The sequence below is a fragment of the Danio rerio genome, chromosome 3, assembly GCF_052040795.2.
Source record: "Danio rerio strain M-AB ecotype USA chromosome 3, GRCz13ab, whole genome shotgun sequence".
In the NCBI taxonomy this organism is placed as follows: Eukaryota; Metazoa; Chordata; class Actinopteri; order Cypriniformes; family Danionidae; genus Danio; species Danio rerio.
Window position 1 is genome coordinate 61,400,732 of NC_141023.1, and position 17,171 is coordinate 61,417,902.

Consider the following 17,171-nt stretch of genomic DNA (forward strand, 5'->3'; position numbering starts at 1 on the left):
GCGCCGTGCAGCACCACGATTCAGGACGCGGGTCATATTTCAGCCGTGCTGATTAGTTTCATGTTAAATATCATGCGAATGTGCGCGTGTGGTGTGTGATAGTTTAAACTGTCATGTGCGCGCCGTGTCGCGACACTTCTGGTGTGTGACCTGCTTAACTGCCTGTTAAAACGTGAAGTCATGTAGGATTTTACTTGTTACATTAGTCTGCGTCACGTCTGTGTGGATTGTCAAGACATATTCTCTCATCAAGTCGATAAACTCGATCTCAACATGTTTGAAGGACGTAAAAGCCTGCCATGTGAAAAACCGCACCGATCTTTTGGTTTGAACAAGAGCAGAGGGCCTGTAGCAGTAAAAATGAAAGTACACGCCCCTATGACGTCATTTAGCGGACCTAGTTGAAAACCAGACAGATCAGGCAGCATAATACAGAGAGTGGAGCAAAGCGCATCAAATGATCGGTATTTAAAAGGGGGAAAAATGTGTCCACAACTTCACACATTGGGTTAAATTAGGCTTTACAGTTTCGATGTTCAGTCCTTTTCTTCCACTGTATCTTTTTAAGAAAAAGGCAGCAGCTTTACAACCTGTCATTCAATCAGAAGACAAAGCCAAAGCCGAGCTGACAGCCAATCTTTCCTAGACTCAGCAAAACTTGCAAAAAATGCCTCTGTATTCCTGCAACTGCAATATTTACACAAATATTTCTTATTTAAATCTTCAGCAACGCTAATTAACTTGTGAAATTGTTTGACATTTATTTACACCTTGACCGATTTTTGTATGACATGGCCATTAAAAATACAATGTTCCTTAACTAGTTGTTTTAATTTACTTTTAAAGAGAAAGTTACTTCAGTCATGTTGTTGTAATGTTTTAAGAAGACTAGTAACACAATAAAAAAAAAAAATCGAAATCGTGAATCGGTCAAACTTTATAAAAAACCTAGATTTTTTTTTTTGCCAAATCGCCCAGCCCTATTGCACTGGTTAATTTTTCACCTTAGAAATAACAATATAAGCTAAATAATTAATACAAATTTTGATTTCAGATGGACTTTAACTTCTGTTAGGAAATTAGTTTGCAAATAAACAGAGCTGATATGAGTCGGTTTTAAAATTCTTGCCTGATCAGATGTGAAACTTTAAGCGTATTTAAAAAAATCTTGTGTTTTTGCTGGAGAACAGGTAGGCAGGTTTTGTAAAATCACACACTAAAGCAGTGATTCTCAACCACGTTCCTAGAGGACCACCAACACTTCATGTTTTGGATGCCTCCTTTGTCTGTCACACCCATTACAGGTCTGTCAGTCTCTACTAATGAGCTGATGATCTGAATCAGGTGTGCTTGGTTAAGGAGACATGGGCTGCGTCCAAAACCACAGACTTAAATACTACATAGTACACTAAAAATAACATGAGAGCCAAGTAGTATGTCCAAATTCATAGAGTTTTAAAAACAGTATGCGAGAACAACCTGGATGACCTCCCTGCTGAAAAATCCAGCTTAATCCAGCCTAGGCTGGTTGGCTGGTTTTAGCTGGTCGACCAGGCTGGTTTTAGAGGGGTTTTGGCCATTTCCAGGCTGGTTTCCAGCTATTTCCAGCCTGGTCTTAGCTGGTCAGGCTGGAAAATGACCAGCCAAATCCAGCTAAAACCAGGTTGACCAGCCTGGTTTAAGCTGGATATAGCTGGTTTTGGCTGGACTCCCAGCTTGGCTAGGCTGGTCAAGCTGGTTTTAGCTGGTCATCTCCCAGCCTAACCAGCTAAGACCAGGTTGGAAATGGCTGGAAACCAGCCTGGAAGTGGCCAAAACCCCTCTAAAACCAGCCTGGTCGACCAGCTAAAACCAGACAACCAACCTAGGCTGGTTTAGGCTGGATTTTTCAGCAGGGCTACTACAGTACTTACGGCGACATTCTGAAGTGTGCATCCAATGCATGCTATGCTATCCCATGATGCACTGCTAAAGAATTCATGGAATGGGAGTGAAGTGACACAACTGATGTGACAAAATGGCGAATGTAGTACGTCCGTATTCCATTCATTCTGTATAGAATGTACTTTCTAATAGTCAAGTAGTAAATTCTAATTCAAATGTAGTGCCTACTAATAATAGGCAATTTCAGATGCAGCCATGGAATATGTGCAGAGCTGGTGGTTCTCCAGGAACGTGGTTGAGAAACACTGCACTAAAGCACAAGCACTAAAGACCTGCATTTACCGGCATTAGCCACAAGCAGATCAGCAGCCATATCCAGGCACAGTCGAACTCTGGCCAACCGCTGCAGGTGCTCCACAGTTGCAGTGTGCGCAGACACAGAATCAGACTGAAGGAACTCCAGCAGGAAGCGTGTTTCCTCTAGAAAACAGTTTTGCTGTTCTGCTACCGTGTGCCACTGTGTCCGATCATACATGGAATCCTGCAGACACAAGAGGAACTTGAATTTATAACCCAACATATTTAAATGTACTCCAAGAATGAATAGTTCTATTACTAATTCTGAATAAAAACTTTTGTATTCACTTAAAGAAGAAAGTAAAGTACATATTTTAAAACAGACATTTTATTAGGATTATGGGTAACACTTGATTTTGATGGTCCATTTGAGTATAAGTAAACTGTCTGCTTAATATCTGCTGATACTGCACCTTCACATGGACTAAAATATATGGACGTAGTATCTGTGACGTCACCCATAGGTTTCTAAAGAGCGCAAAAGAAGCCACAAGCAGGCATGGCCAACCGTCGCCATTTTGTTCACGCGTCATCACACCCACGGCGGGAAACCAAACAAGGGCAAAGAGGCGGAGAGTGAGCGGAGCTACAGACACCTGCTAGCATTTAGCTTGGACCTGGCTCAGACACACTTTACTTTGGGAGAAACGCTTAATACTTTATCACCTGTGACTCGTTTGTATTCTGACCACTTGTGCTTGGTTGTAAACTATATCAATAAAGTGTTTAAACTTTTAAAAACACTGCTGTAATACATTGAGCTACTAAACATTGTTCTTATGACGTTTTTCAACAGGAGGAAAACGCGAATTACTTCCAAACACTTCAGATACAGTCTGTGTTAGTTAATGTAAGACTATTGATGAAATCCAGCATAACACTGTATGACAACGCTTCAGATGACTGTTCTAGAGCCTACAGCTAATCAATTAATCAGATTCTGGAGTGCATTACAGCTCTAAATATAAATATAAACAATAAATGATCTTAAATAAAATAAATACATGTATAGAGATGGTGTATAAGTATATAACTTTACTCACATGGGAAACGGAGGCCACGTAAATGGTTTGTGAGCACAATTAAGTGCACTCAGCATGCCATGCCGTCTAATAATTGTAGGAAACAAGTCCAAAAGGCAGTTGACTGTGTAAAGCCACATAAAACAACACAGAAATACGATGAATATGCCGAGTTCAGTGGCTAATCTGCCGGATTCAGCTGAGGTGACGTGACGGCGACCAACGAGACCTAGCTGTCACTCATGTGGCCACGCCCCTTAATTATGCAAACTTAATATAACTTAATATAAAGGAAACGGATGAGTTATAAAAAAATTCACCCCCTCACAGTTGTCATGAAGGGTAATGTTAGCTGTATTAACCAAAATCTTTTTTTGTACCAGGCTGTAAACACCTTTTTTTCTGCTGTAAAGTTGGCCTTTCTAACAGTGGGCTCAATTGAAATTTGCTCTGTTTTGGAGCCAGGAGCGGCCAGGACTAGCGGAAATTCAGATGAATTGCAGTTTTAGTTACTTCCGTATTGGCTTCCTGAGGGAGAGCAGGAGGTTGCCGCTTGCTCCTTCAACAGACATTTAACTGACTATAAGAAATTGTGCAAGAACATGTCAACGTAACCCCAACCCCAACCCCAACCCCAACCTAACAGTATTACTTATAATCTAATGAGAATTAGTTGGCATGTAGATGCAATGTAACTTAAATCAACAAACAGACCATCAAAATAAAGTGTGACCGGATTATGCTTGAAAATGACAACAGGCATTTGCTAGACAAAATACACTTACTCTATCAGTCACTGGACTGAACTGGTTTGAATACATACGAAAACATATTGATCTAATGTTACTTGAAACTGACCCTCCTCTACCCCTTGACCACCCAGCAGAATCCAGCAGAGCTTAGATTCTGTATATGTGTAGATTGTGAATATGTGTGTAGCAAAGAAACATTTATTTTTAGTCAGTCAGGACTATTCATGCCTCAAGGATGTAACTTAGGGTGTACTAACATCAAGCTATACAAACACGTTTGACAAATGAGTGCTCTGTGCCACGCCTGGGTGCGGTTTGATCAGCTAGCCCGGGCCCGATTGGAGGAAGTTCAGTTGGGTTCAAACTGAAGACGTGATGTCAATTTTAAAGGACTGTTTCATATGGACTCAATAATTATTATTACATTTCAATGAACGTGAACTGTCATAGTTTATCAAAGATGCAAACTTCTCACTGCAGTTCAGCTGCAGCCTCCTAATATGTGCAGCACAAGGACTATTATGAAAATTTATGAGCGTCAAAAGCGGCGGCGGAAGAATTCAGCCATGTGTCATTGCGTTCCAAACAACTCGAAATATTACAAAAGAACAAAACAAATGCAATTTCCATTGTACTGAGCAAGAGCGCTTCTCTTAAACTTAACCGTCGCGTCATCGATGATATAAGCGTGCTTGAGCTCAGAAGATAAACCTGCACTGTGAGTGCAGGCTGTCAGGGAAGTGGAAGAGGGGGACAATGGCTCCCGAGCTTGGTTCAAGGCAACTGTGCCTAGTGTAAGTACACCCTTAAACTATGTTTAAAAAATACATCTTTTGAGAGAAGACCAGAAATGGAATCTAGACAAAGAATATCCATGAAGCTCAAACCTATTTCATCAAAAAAGACCAGTGAAAAACAGCCTTGATCCACATTTAATTTCTTTCATAGTAGAGTTGAGTAAGATACGTCATTATCAAAAATACTTTATGTGATACACTACACTGCAAAACATTTCTTACTTAGATTTTTGGGTCACACTTTACAATAAGGTTCATTAGTTAATGTGAATTAATGCATTTACTAACATGAACAAACAATGAACAATACATTTACTACTGTATTTGTTCATGCTAGTTAACGTTAGTTAATGAAAATACAGTAGTTCATTGTTAGTTTGTTAACTCATGGTGCATTAACTAATGTTAACAAGCATGGACTTAAATGTTAATAATGCATTAGTAAATGTTTAATTATGATTAATAAATGCTGTACATGTGTTGTTCATGATTAGTTCATGTTAGTAAATGCATTAACTAATGAACCTTATTGTAAAGTGTTACCGATTTTTGTCTTGTTTCTAATCTAAAACAAAAGCATTTTCTAGACAAGCAAAGCATACTGTCTTTTCTTAGGAAATAATGTCAAAATTATGAGAGTTTTTCCCTTAAAATAAGCTACATAATCTGCCAATGGGCCAAGCAAAAAAAAAAAAAAAAAAACAGCAACAAAAAAAAAAAAAACATGGGTAGTGGGTAGGCTGGTCTGTGACCAGCGCTTTTTAGCTGCAGGACCGGATGGCTGCCGCCCTCATTGGACTATATCCACATCTTGGGCTCTATTTTGACAGTCCATGCGCAGAGCGCAAAACGCAGGGCGCAAATGCTTTCAGGGCGTGTCAGGACGCGTTTTTGCTAATTTAAGGACGGCAAATCTGCCTTGCGCAGTGGCACATGGTCTAAAAGGGTTGAGTTTATTTTCTTAATGAGTTATAGGTGTGTTTTAAGAATAAACCAATTAGAGTCTCATCTCCCATTACCTTTAAGAGCCAGCTGCGTCGCGCCAAGAGCACATTCGCTATTTACAGGACGCAAAGTAAGTCACTAGCAAACAGTTAACAGTTTTTTAACAGAAAACTGTTAGAGCATCTACTGCGTGAGAATGAGAGATAATGGATCACTTTCACTAAAGGAAACCTTTATGCACAGACATCAATTAGTCTATAAATAAATAATTTTGTTTGTTAAGCGCAAATATTCGTTTCAAAACTATTTCTAAATTCAGTTCTAATTTCCAGCAAATTAATAAATGAATAATAATAACAAAATGAGCTCAAAAACCTGAGTTATATCCTAAAACACCTGCTGTGCCCCATATGGTCTAAAACCTGACAGGTGGGCAAATCTAAGCTTGTTTTTAATAAAACAAATATAAATATGGATATAATAAATAATACTGCTAATAATAATAACATTATACAAAAGCAAATTGTTATGAATGAACTGAAAAAGCCTCCCGAGATGAAGAGAACATAAAAGCAGTGATTTTTCATATTTATGTAGGCTAGAAAATAATATGTTTTGTAATATTTTAATCCTTTATATTTATATCCTATATCTATTCTTATTATATCCTATATATATATCCTTAATATTTACATTTTTTCATATGTAAAGATATTTGCCTATTGCTCTCTTGTGTGTTTTAAGCAGTGCGTAAGCGAGGCGCAACTCTGCGCAGGAGTTTAGACCGGGTTAGTTTTGGTCTAATGAAAAATCTATTATAGTTTCTCAAAATAGCAACGCGCCAGCGGTCCACCTCAGAACGCCTTCCTCTTTAGACCAGAACGCCTATGGGCGCAAAAATGAGAGCTAATGCATTTGCTATTTAAACAGCGTAGCGCAACGCCTCAAAACGACTCTTGCGTCAAGCTTAAACTATCAATAGACTACTGCGCCACGTCTTGCGCCACGTCTTGCGCCACACTGCGCCGGGTGTATGATAGGGCCCCTTCTGTTACCATCCCCTGTTGCAATGTTATGTGTTTATGTGCTTGATTCTCTATGATCTCAAACTGCCCTAATTCAAGGGTAATGTGAGAGGGAGTTTTATTCGCCTCTCTCCCCCCATGTGTCTATTTCCCCTTTCTAAACGCTGCCTCTCTTTGACCTTTCTTCCCCTAAAATGTGATGTTTGTGTATGGTCCGAGGGTTCTATTTCATTACATGAAAGTGTGACAAATAAAGGCTTTGATTGATTGATTGATTGATTGATTGATTGATTGATTGATTGATTGATTGATTGATTGATTGATTGACATGAAAAGAAAAAACAAGATTATTTTACTTTCTGCATTAGCAGATTATTTTGCTTGTTTTACAGAAAAAAACTCACTTTATTTCTGACTAGAAACAAGACCAAAACCTAAGCACGAAATCATTTGTTTGCGGTGTACTAACATTAAGTAAGCTTGTGAAGGCAGTGATTAACAAACCTCCAAACAGTTCATGTATAAGCAATAAAGCTCTGCTTTATCAGTCTCCTCGAGGATTTTGCTTTGCTCAACCTCTGTCAGATGCTGTTGAAGATAATCCTTCACATGATCAAAGCTGCGGGAGGAGAAGACAACATTGTATTACATTCATAATGTGTAGGAAAAGCAAGCTGTGAGCTGTAACAAGCCCTGCACTCACCTGTAGTTGAGCAGGAGTTTCAGCACCACTGAACGAACCACTGGATTTTTATCCACAGAGTCATCAAAAGGCGAAAGGGCCTTAGTCAAGAACCTGCGGTCTCTCCCTGAAGGGATGAGAAACAGTGGTTTGAATATTTATTCATTTGAATTTAAATCAAATCCTCTGCACTGTACAATATATTAAAAAGGAGTTCGACAGGCTTTTGTCGACCAAGCAAATAGCCCCACTAGCCACTTTATTTAGGTCCTTCTTGCTTGTACTGGGTTGGACTCAAGTCTCTAAACCAGGGGTGTCCAAACTTTTTGGGCCAAGGGCCAGATGCAAAATTAAAAAAACGTTTTCCCGGGCCAAATTTGACATACATCACAAAGACAGACAGGCACATATATATATATATATATATATATATATATATATATATATATATATATATATATATATATATATATATATACATATATATATATATATACATATATATATATATATATATATATATATATATATATATATATATATATATATATATATATATATATATATATATATATATATATATCATAGACTGTAAAATATATGGACGTAGTATCCGTGACGTCACCCATAGGTTTCTAAAGAGCGCAAAAGAAGCCACAAGCAGGCGTGGCCAACCGTCGCCATTTTGTTTGCACGTCATCACACCCACGGCGGGATACCAAACAAAGGCAAAGAGGCGGAGAGTGAGCGGAGCTACAGACACCTGCTGGCATTTAGCTTGGACCTGGTTCAGACACACTTTACTTTGGGAGAACGCTTAATACTTTATCACCTGCGACTCGTTTGTATTCTGACCACTTGTGCTTGGTTGTAAACTATATCAATGAAGTGTTTAGACTTTAAAAACACTGCTGTAATACATTGAGCTACTAAACATTGTTCTTATGACGTTTTTCAACAGGAGGAAAACGTGAATTACTTCTAAACACTTCATATACAGTCTGTGTTAGTTAATGTAAGACTATTGATGAAATCCAGCATAACACTGTATGACAACGCTTCAGATGACTGTTCTAGAACCTACAGCTAATCAATCTGACAGATTTAGAAGTGCATTACAGCTCTAAATATAAATATAAACGATAAATGATCTGAAATAAAACAAATACATGTATAGAGATGGTATATAAGTATGTAACTTTACTCACAGGGGAAACGGAGGCCACGTGAATGGTTTTTGAGCACAATTAAGTGCACTCAGCATGCCATGCCATCTAATAATTGTAGGAAACAAGTCCAAAAGGCAGTTGACTGTGTAAAGCCACATAAAACAACACAGAAATACGATGAATATGCCGAGTTCAGTGGCTAACCTGCCGGATTCAGCTGAGGTGACGTGACGGCGACCAACGAGACCTAGCTGTCACTCAAGTGGCCACTCCCTTAATTATGCAAACTTAATATAACTTAATATAAAGAAAACGGATGAGTTATAAAAAAATTCACCCCCCTCACAGTTGTCATGAAGGGTAATGTTAGCTGTATTAACCAAAATCTTTTTTTGTACCAGGCTGTAAACACCTTTTTTTCTGCTGTAAAGTTGGCTATTCTAACAGTGGGCTCAATTGAAATTTGCTCTGTTTTGGAGCCAGGAGCGCCCAGGACTTGCGGAAATTCAGATGAATTGCAGTTTTAGTTACTTCCGTATTGGCTTCCTGAGGGAGAGCAGGAGGTTGCCGCTTGATATATATATACATATATATATATATATATATATATATATATATATATATATATACATATATATACATATATGTATACATATATACATATGATAGGGCGCTGCTCATTGTTTTACTTTTTGATCTTGTTCAGCACCAGTGTAAGAGCTGAAGGCCTGATGTTTTGTTTCATAATATCTTTTAATATTATATACCTTTATTACTTCAACTGAAAGTAAACATACATTTCCCGCTGACCTCTGTGAAGAAATATTCTTTGCCTCAACGTGACTGAAACTTCCTGCACTCACTGTTGATTTTCCTTTTTTTTTTGGTTGTGCCATGGCTCGCCAAAACATGAATCAAAATGTTATCAATTAAAAAGTTTCCTTCAGTTTGTTTGGTTCGATTTACTTCATAACAAGATAACTGCTGCTTAATTGAAGGCATGTGATAGGGACACCCGGTGGTTATTTATTGAATTACGTTCATTTTTGTATAGCGGGCCAGATTCTATTAATATTTATAAAAAGCCTCGCGGGCCGCCACAAAATGATTGCGGGTCGCAGATGGCCCGCGGGCCGTAATTTGGACACCCCTGCTCTAAACTATAAATGTTTGTGACATACTGTAGTTTAAACAAGACATTTTAAACTTGGTCCTTTTGAATAAGATAAGTGTTGCTGAAGATTTGTTTACACATGGATGATGCAAATCCACACCAAATCACAAGTTATCAACAAGGTTGAGTTCATCAAGGGATGGACAGCAGCAAGAATCCAAGGTGGTGCAAACCATGGCAGCAAGGTGGTGGTGGTGTAAACAACGGCAAAAAGTGACAATAGTGTGACAACATATAACATCTAATATTTGCAACAAGCACTGTAGATTTTAATATTAAAGTAAATTAAGTGTTTAACTTTCCTTTTTTTTTTTTAAACAAACTCCATTGTTGTTCTTATTTTCAATGTTAAACATGGTTTAATTCCAGTTGGAAGTCAGTCAGACAGTGTTGAAGTTGACACATTTTCAGTGGTCAAACAACCAAATGCAGATTTTGCATTCAGCTGGTACTTCACTCTTAAATTAAAAAAGAAATGTTTGAAGAAAATAGAAATATAGAAATATTTCTTAAAATGTGTTTACAGTAACGATTAGACTCAGATTAGTATTACGATTTTTAGATCAATTTCGTACCTTTTCAAATGACCTTCAGTGAGATTTGCATTGCACTGATCTGAATTAAACTGAACTTCAACTGTGACATTTACACTAAACTGAAATGAATTAGTTTTAAAATGGCTTGTCTGTCCCGCTGCGTTTTTTGACTGTTTGGTGCCATCTTGGGAATAAATAATACATACCGTTAAAGTCAGGATTATTAGCCCCCCTTTGAATTTTTCTTTCTTTTTTAATATTTCCCAAATTATGTTTAACAGAGCAAGGATATTTTTACAGTATGTCTGATAATATTTTTTTTTCTGGAAAACGTCTCATTTCTGCAAAAAAAAGTTAATTTTTTTAAAAAACATTTAAGGTAAAAAATTATTAGCCCCTTAAGATATTTTTTCGATAGTGTACAGAACAAACCATCATTATACAATAACTTGCCTAATTACCCTAACCTGCCTAGTTAACCTAATTAGTCTAGTTAAGCCTTTAAATGTCACTTTAAGCTGTATAGAAGTGTCTTGAAAATATCTAGTCAAATATTATTCACTGTCATCATGGCAAAGATAAAATAAATCAGTTATTAGAAACGAGTTACTAAAACTATTATGTTTAGAAATATGTTGAAAAATCTTCTCTCTGTTAAACAGAAATTAGGGAAAAAATAAACAGGTGGGCTAATAACTCTGACTTCAACTGGAGGTTATTATAAGCTTTATTTCTTTCAGCTTTGCATTTATTTAAAAAATCAATATATTAAGGATCAGAGCAATATCGTGCGTCTAATGTTTATGTTTTGTGGCAAGTAGCCATTTAATAAGCAAGATTAAGTACATCCAGGACAGATGTTTTCACAGAATAAAGCCCTTTGTTATATACAACAGCCATTTGCTTCAATTTCGGGCCTGTGATAGGGCGTTTTTACAATAATCTACAATAATGCAGTGTTTCTAAATCAGGGTCCTGGAGTTCTCAAGATGAATTAAAATATTTTTAAAATTGTGGAAAACAGTATCTAATATTTTTGGCATGACAAGAAGTAGTTATTTCCAAAGTGCTTGGATAAAATATTCCCAAAACCTCTTTATTTTTGCTTATGGGAGATATTATAGATGTTGTACTCAAAAGTGAACAATATTTATCTAAGATTTTCCTTGTGGCAAGTATAACTAGAAATTGGCTTAAAGACAGATGTTTTCACAGAATAAAGCCCTTTGTTATATACAACAGCCATTTGCTTCAATTTCGGGCTTGTGATAGGGCGTTTTTCTGCGATAACAACTTTCTGGTGCTGACTGTTGTTTTAGACAAACATACCCTTGAACGGAGGAAGCGAGGAGGCCTCTACCATCAGCAGAGACAACAGATGAAGGATGATGTCTTTGCTGGGAGGAGTGTTGTCTTTGAAGCACATGGTGGACACCAGATCAATGAAGAAAGCATTGCATCGCATTCTGAACGATGCATTTTGACTGATGAGACGCCTAATTACCAGAAACAAAAACATACACTTTTAGGGTGCTTTCACACCTGTGAATCGATTCAGTTGTTCCGAAACAGAGATTACAAATGTTACATTGTTGCTCTTTGCTCTTGGTGCGGTTCGCTTTCACACTGCAAAGTTTCTAATCGGACAAAAAAGAGCTAAAACAAGTGACGTGTGAGTAAACTATTACATATCCATAAAACACAGGGATGTAACTGCGCTCGGATCGTATCGCTTTCTCACTGCAATCGATCCGCTCCAGAGTTTGTTTCAATCGAGCTGAGACCACCTCATTCAAGCGATCTCGGCGCGATTGATTTGGCGCGGATCAGAGAGCGATTGGTGGATTCAAATATGCCAAACGAACCGCACTAACTGGGCAAACGAGACAGGTTCCGAAACAAAAGTGTAGGTGTGAAAGCACCCTCAAACTCAAACAGAAAGGTAACGCACAACCATTCAATCCAGACATTGTGTAGATTACCGTAGCTCGTCAGAGGGCTTGAGCTCAAAGTTGTCAGGCACTTCCTGCACACACAGAGGGCAGTGCATCTGACCGGGCACAAGCCACTGCCTGATACAGGTCAGGCAGTAGATGTGGTCACACGGCAGACTTAAAGGGTCCCGAGGGTCTCCCATACACACTGGACAGAGCTGAAGGCCAAACCTGGGTCAATAAAAATAGGTTAAAAAAAATCACCATAATAGGATTAATCACTAACTAAACCCTAACAATAACAACAAATCATACCTTATAATCCTCTGAGATGCTTTATCTTTGCAGGTTTTTAGGACAGTGATCACAGCCTCAAATGGCTTCTTCTTTTTGAGGTTTGAGTCCTGCTCTAGGACCTTCAGCACACAGATAGGAACATTTAAGAAAATTGCACAAAGAATATGCAGTGAAAGACTGTGAGTGAACTCACTTGTGCTAGGAGCTGAGTGTGTTCCAGAACCACCGGCTTGAGTTTCTGTTGTAAATCTCCAACACCCAGCAGCATGTGCTCCACAAACAACACCAGAGAGTAAATGCGACGCCAGCCATGTCTGAAAATGAACAGTTCAATGATATGAAACATTTTTTTTTGTGCCATACAGAACTGAACTGAAAATATATTGTAAACCAGAGGTGTTCAAACTGGGTCCTGGAGGGCCGGTGTCCTGCAGAATTTAGCTCCAACTTGCTTCAACACCTGCCAGGATGTTTCTAGTATACCTAGTAAGAGCTTGATTAGCTGTGTCAGGTTTGTTTAATTGGGGTTGGAGCTAAACTCAGCAGGACACCGGCCCTCCAGGACTGATTTGGGCACCCCTGTTGTAAATTGTCTTGCAATATTAATTCTCACAACACACACTCACACTCTGAATGAAACTTTCTATAATTTACAGCAGGATTGTGTTAGATGACATTAAGTGCTATGATCCAGTGCAATCTACAACAATGCAGTGTTTCTAAATCAGGGTCCTGGATTTCTCAAGATGAATTAAAATATTTTGGAATTTGTGGAAAACAAAATATAATATTTTTGGCATGACATGAAAGTAGTTAGTACCGAAGTGCTTGGATACAATATTCCCAAAACCTCTTGATTTTTGCTTATGGGAGATATTATAGATGTTGTACTCAAAAGAGAACAATATTTATCTAAGATTTTCCTTGTGGCAAGTATGACTAGAAATTGGCTTAAAGACACAACTTTGAATTTTGGTTTAATATTATTGAAGATATATGAAAGATCTTACATATACAGTATGTTGAAGAGGGAAAAGGTGCATTCAAAAAGAACTGGCTGATACAGTACATGAAGAGAATAAAGATCCACAGCCAAGTAAAACTGTAATAGTTACATAAATGGTAACAAATAAAAAAAAATTACAAATAAAAATAAATAAATAAATAAATAAATAAAAGAAAGAAAGAAAGAAAGAAAGAAAGAAAGAAAGAAAAGCCAAAAAATATGTTTAAACAAAGCAAAAACCTAGATACTTCCAATTTTAATTCACCCCTCAGTAACTGTAATGCATCTTAGAAAAAAATATAACAAGAAATGTCATTCAAAAATACAATTATCATTAATACCACCAATCATTTACTTAGTTTGACAAAAAAAAGGTCAACAACCACTGATTACTAAAGCATATCCACTAAAGCAGTGGTTCTCAAACTGTGGTGGGTGTACCACTAGCGGTACGCAGGCTTCCTTCTAGTGGTAAGCGGAGGAATGAAATATGTCATGAACATGCTACACACATTTAAAAATGTATCAAAAATTATGTATATAATATGCCATATATGACATATAGACTATATTTCTGAGGTAATCTGCCATGTTGTTTTAACTGTGAAAATAAAATGCAACAATGTATTTAATATACAAATAATAGATAGATTTTATGGCTCATTACTCACTGGATGTTGGTGACCATCTGTCTGCATCTGTCTCCACGGTTATGTAGGCTCTCTAGACTGCAGACCAGCTCAACAGGCACCTGAAGCTTTTTAACACGTCTAAGCCAGGCCAGACTTTGATCGTCTCCATCTAGATTCTGGGGCTCCAAGTATTCAATACAGGCCACAGCAGCAAGCACATCTAATACCTGAGAATCAGAATAGACAGAGGGACGCAAAAAAAGATCTTGATTTAGCTTTTTTCTATGTGGACATATCCTTTCAATTTGTATATTTAGTAAATGCAGCAATCATGTGCTTGTTAGGAGTTTTGTATGACTGTAAAAGGCTGGATTTTGACGTGTAAAAACTGAAAAACACAGTGAAAGTCTATACCAGGGTGTAAACATTATATAGGGGGAAATTCATCACTGACTTGTGCATGAGTAGCGCATGTGAAGTTCAATATTTTATAACGTTTTGAGAGATTAGATTGAATTATGAACATTTCATTACTATAGTAATGTAATACTTACATGATTTCCAGTTTTCACATTACACTAAGTTGACTTAAGTCGTGGTTAAAAATGTTAAAATGTGCTCTCGGGACTATTAAATAAGAGTGAATGTCAGGTATACAAACAAAATCGTACTAAAAGTGACCTTGTTGCAATTAGAAGCAGAGCCATTAGAAAGAATTAGGAGGGATGAAAACAACTGGTTATTCAAACCTTTACAGTTCCATCCCATCTTCTTTATCCCTATCATATCACCAAGTAGAGCAACAAAAAAAGACACAAGAAATATATATGTGACACTCATCTAACAACGAGTACAACAATAGCATGCTAGATAATAAATATATAGAGACTAATAAAACAATAGCACAAGAACAATAAAAATACACTTAGAACTAAAACCTACAGCCTCATAGAAACCCCTCATTGCGCAATCTTGATACCGTATAAGCTTCACACTGCAAAAAAAAAAAAGAGTTTTTGTCTTATTTTTAGTCCAAATAACTCACAATTCTCAAATTAAGAAGCATTTTCTAGACAAGCTAAACATATTGGGCTCTATCATACACCCGGCGCAATGCGGCGCGACGCAATAGTTCTTTGCTAGTTTCAGCTCGGCGCTAGAGTTGTTTTGTTGTTTTGCAGCACGCTGTTTAAATAGCAAATGCATTTGCACTCATATCTGCTCCCATAGGCGTTCTGGTCTAAAAAAGGAGGCGTTTTGAGGTGTATTGCTGGAGCTTTGCTATTTTGAGAAACTGTAATAGATTGTTCAATAGACCAGAACAAAGCCGGTCTATTGTCCAGCAAAGAGCACGTTAGTTGTGCACCTCGCTTAAACATTGCTTTATACAGAGAGGATGTACAGCAATACACAAATATCTTTACAAATGAAAAATTATTTAAATATTAAGTATATATATACAGGGCTCGAAATTAACCTTTTTGCTTGGTAGCACCGGTGCTCCTAACTTTAAAAATGTAGGTGTATCAGCCAAAATTTAGTCGCACCCACCAATTATGAGCACCGTTACTACAAGTTTTATAAAAACAGATTTATATTGTATTTGAAATCAACACTAATCAAACTAACAAGCAAAAAAAATTATATATATATATATATGCAAGCATGAGGAAAATATGTCTCAACGAAATCCCGTTATCACAAGAAAATACATTTTTATACCATAACTGAGTGACCAAAGCATACACGGAGCGCTAACCGGCCCTACACGCACTGCTTGAATGAATCTGTTAACGGTATAACTGTTCTGTTCTCACAAGTGCTGTCTGATACTGCACTGATGCTTTTGACATGTACTGTACCTTATTATATGCATACATGTTAATAGCAATACCGGTCTTTTTAGGAGTAGCGATATTAGTTTACTCAGTGCAAGGCAAGCCCGTTTGCGATGGTGTACGTTGTGTTCAATTTGACATATAGCTGCCCCTTGCACGGCGGACAGCATCTGGCGATTATATGAAGGATTAAACTGAAGCTCTCGTGCTAGATGTGGCAAACAGTTACCTGAAAACTCCATCCCACAGACTTTTCATAGCGGACTTGAAGCCAATGGAAGTCTTCTACTCTTGGAAAAGTGTAGATGGTGGATTAACATTCAGCACACGATCACTAGTTAGATGTGTCATTATTTATAACTTTAGATGCCATGGTTTCTAAAACTAAATCTGCCAGTGTTATCTTCATTCTCATCTTCAGCGCTTTACAATTTTTCGCGGTAGTAGCTCTCTCTGTCATCCGAAACCAGAAGGCACTGACTGAGTGATTGACAGCTGATATTAACCAATCATTCGCGTTCAGTGCTAGAGCAGTGGTGGACCAATAAGAAGAGCGCGAAGGCGGGGCAAGCATTACAGACTTGGCTTTGTTTACTGCAGCAAGTTGACATGACAACTGTTTTACACCATTCCCGAGCGCTGCGTTTCACATTTCAAGTGCAGACAAAGAGCTTAGAGATGCATTCTGCGTGAATGTCTCCCGAATCCGCGCATGTGCTGAACATTTTGCAGTAAAAACTGGTCGCACACAAAAATTTTAAGCACTCGCAGAAGTGCTCCCAAATATATTTTAAGGTCGCATAGATAACATTTCGGGCGCATATGCGACCAAAAGGGTCGCAATTTCAAGTCCTGTATACATGTATATAAGATATAATAAGGATATATATAGAATATAAATATAAAGGATTAAAATATTACAAAACATATTATTTTCTAGCCTACATAAATATGAAAACCATACTTGCATGCCTTATGCTTTTGTATAATATTATTAGCAGTATTGTTTATTAAATGCATATTTTTATTTGTTTTATTAAAACAAGTTTAGATTTATCCACCTGTCAGGTTTTAGACCATATAGGGCACAGCATGTGTATTTGGATAAAATTTTTTGACCA

The 17,171-nt window shown here is 37.5% G+C and overlaps 1 protein-coding gene across 1 annotated transcript in view; it reads right to left on the reverse strand.

The window, feature by feature from the left end:
* rnf213a (ring finger protein 213a) overlaps nucleotides 1-17,171 on the reverse strand; it is a 194,609-nt gene that overhangs the window by 112,286 nt on the left and 65,152 nt on the right. Inside the window, exons 41-48 of the mRNA NM_001353835.3 lie at nucleotides 14,252-14,439; nucleotides 12,768-12,888; nucleotides 12,593-12,693; nucleotides 12,326-12,508; nucleotides 11,673-11,839; nucleotides 7,486-7,591; nucleotides 7,287-7,401; nucleotides 2,227-2,425 (exon numbers count right to left, since the gene is read on the reverse strand). Of these exons, the coding sequence (NP_001340764.1) occupies nucleotides 2,227-2,425; nucleotides 7,287-7,401; nucleotides 7,486-7,591; nucleotides 11,673-11,839; nucleotides 12,326-12,508; nucleotides 12,593-12,693; nucleotides 12,768-12,888; nucleotides 14,252-14,439 (1,180 nt within the window). The remainder of the gene's footprint in view (nucleotides 1-2,226; nucleotides 2,426-7,286; nucleotides 7,402-7,485; nucleotides 7,592-11,672; nucleotides 11,840-12,325; nucleotides 12,509-12,592; nucleotides 12,694-12,767; nucleotides 12,889-14,251; nucleotides 14,440-17,171) is intronic.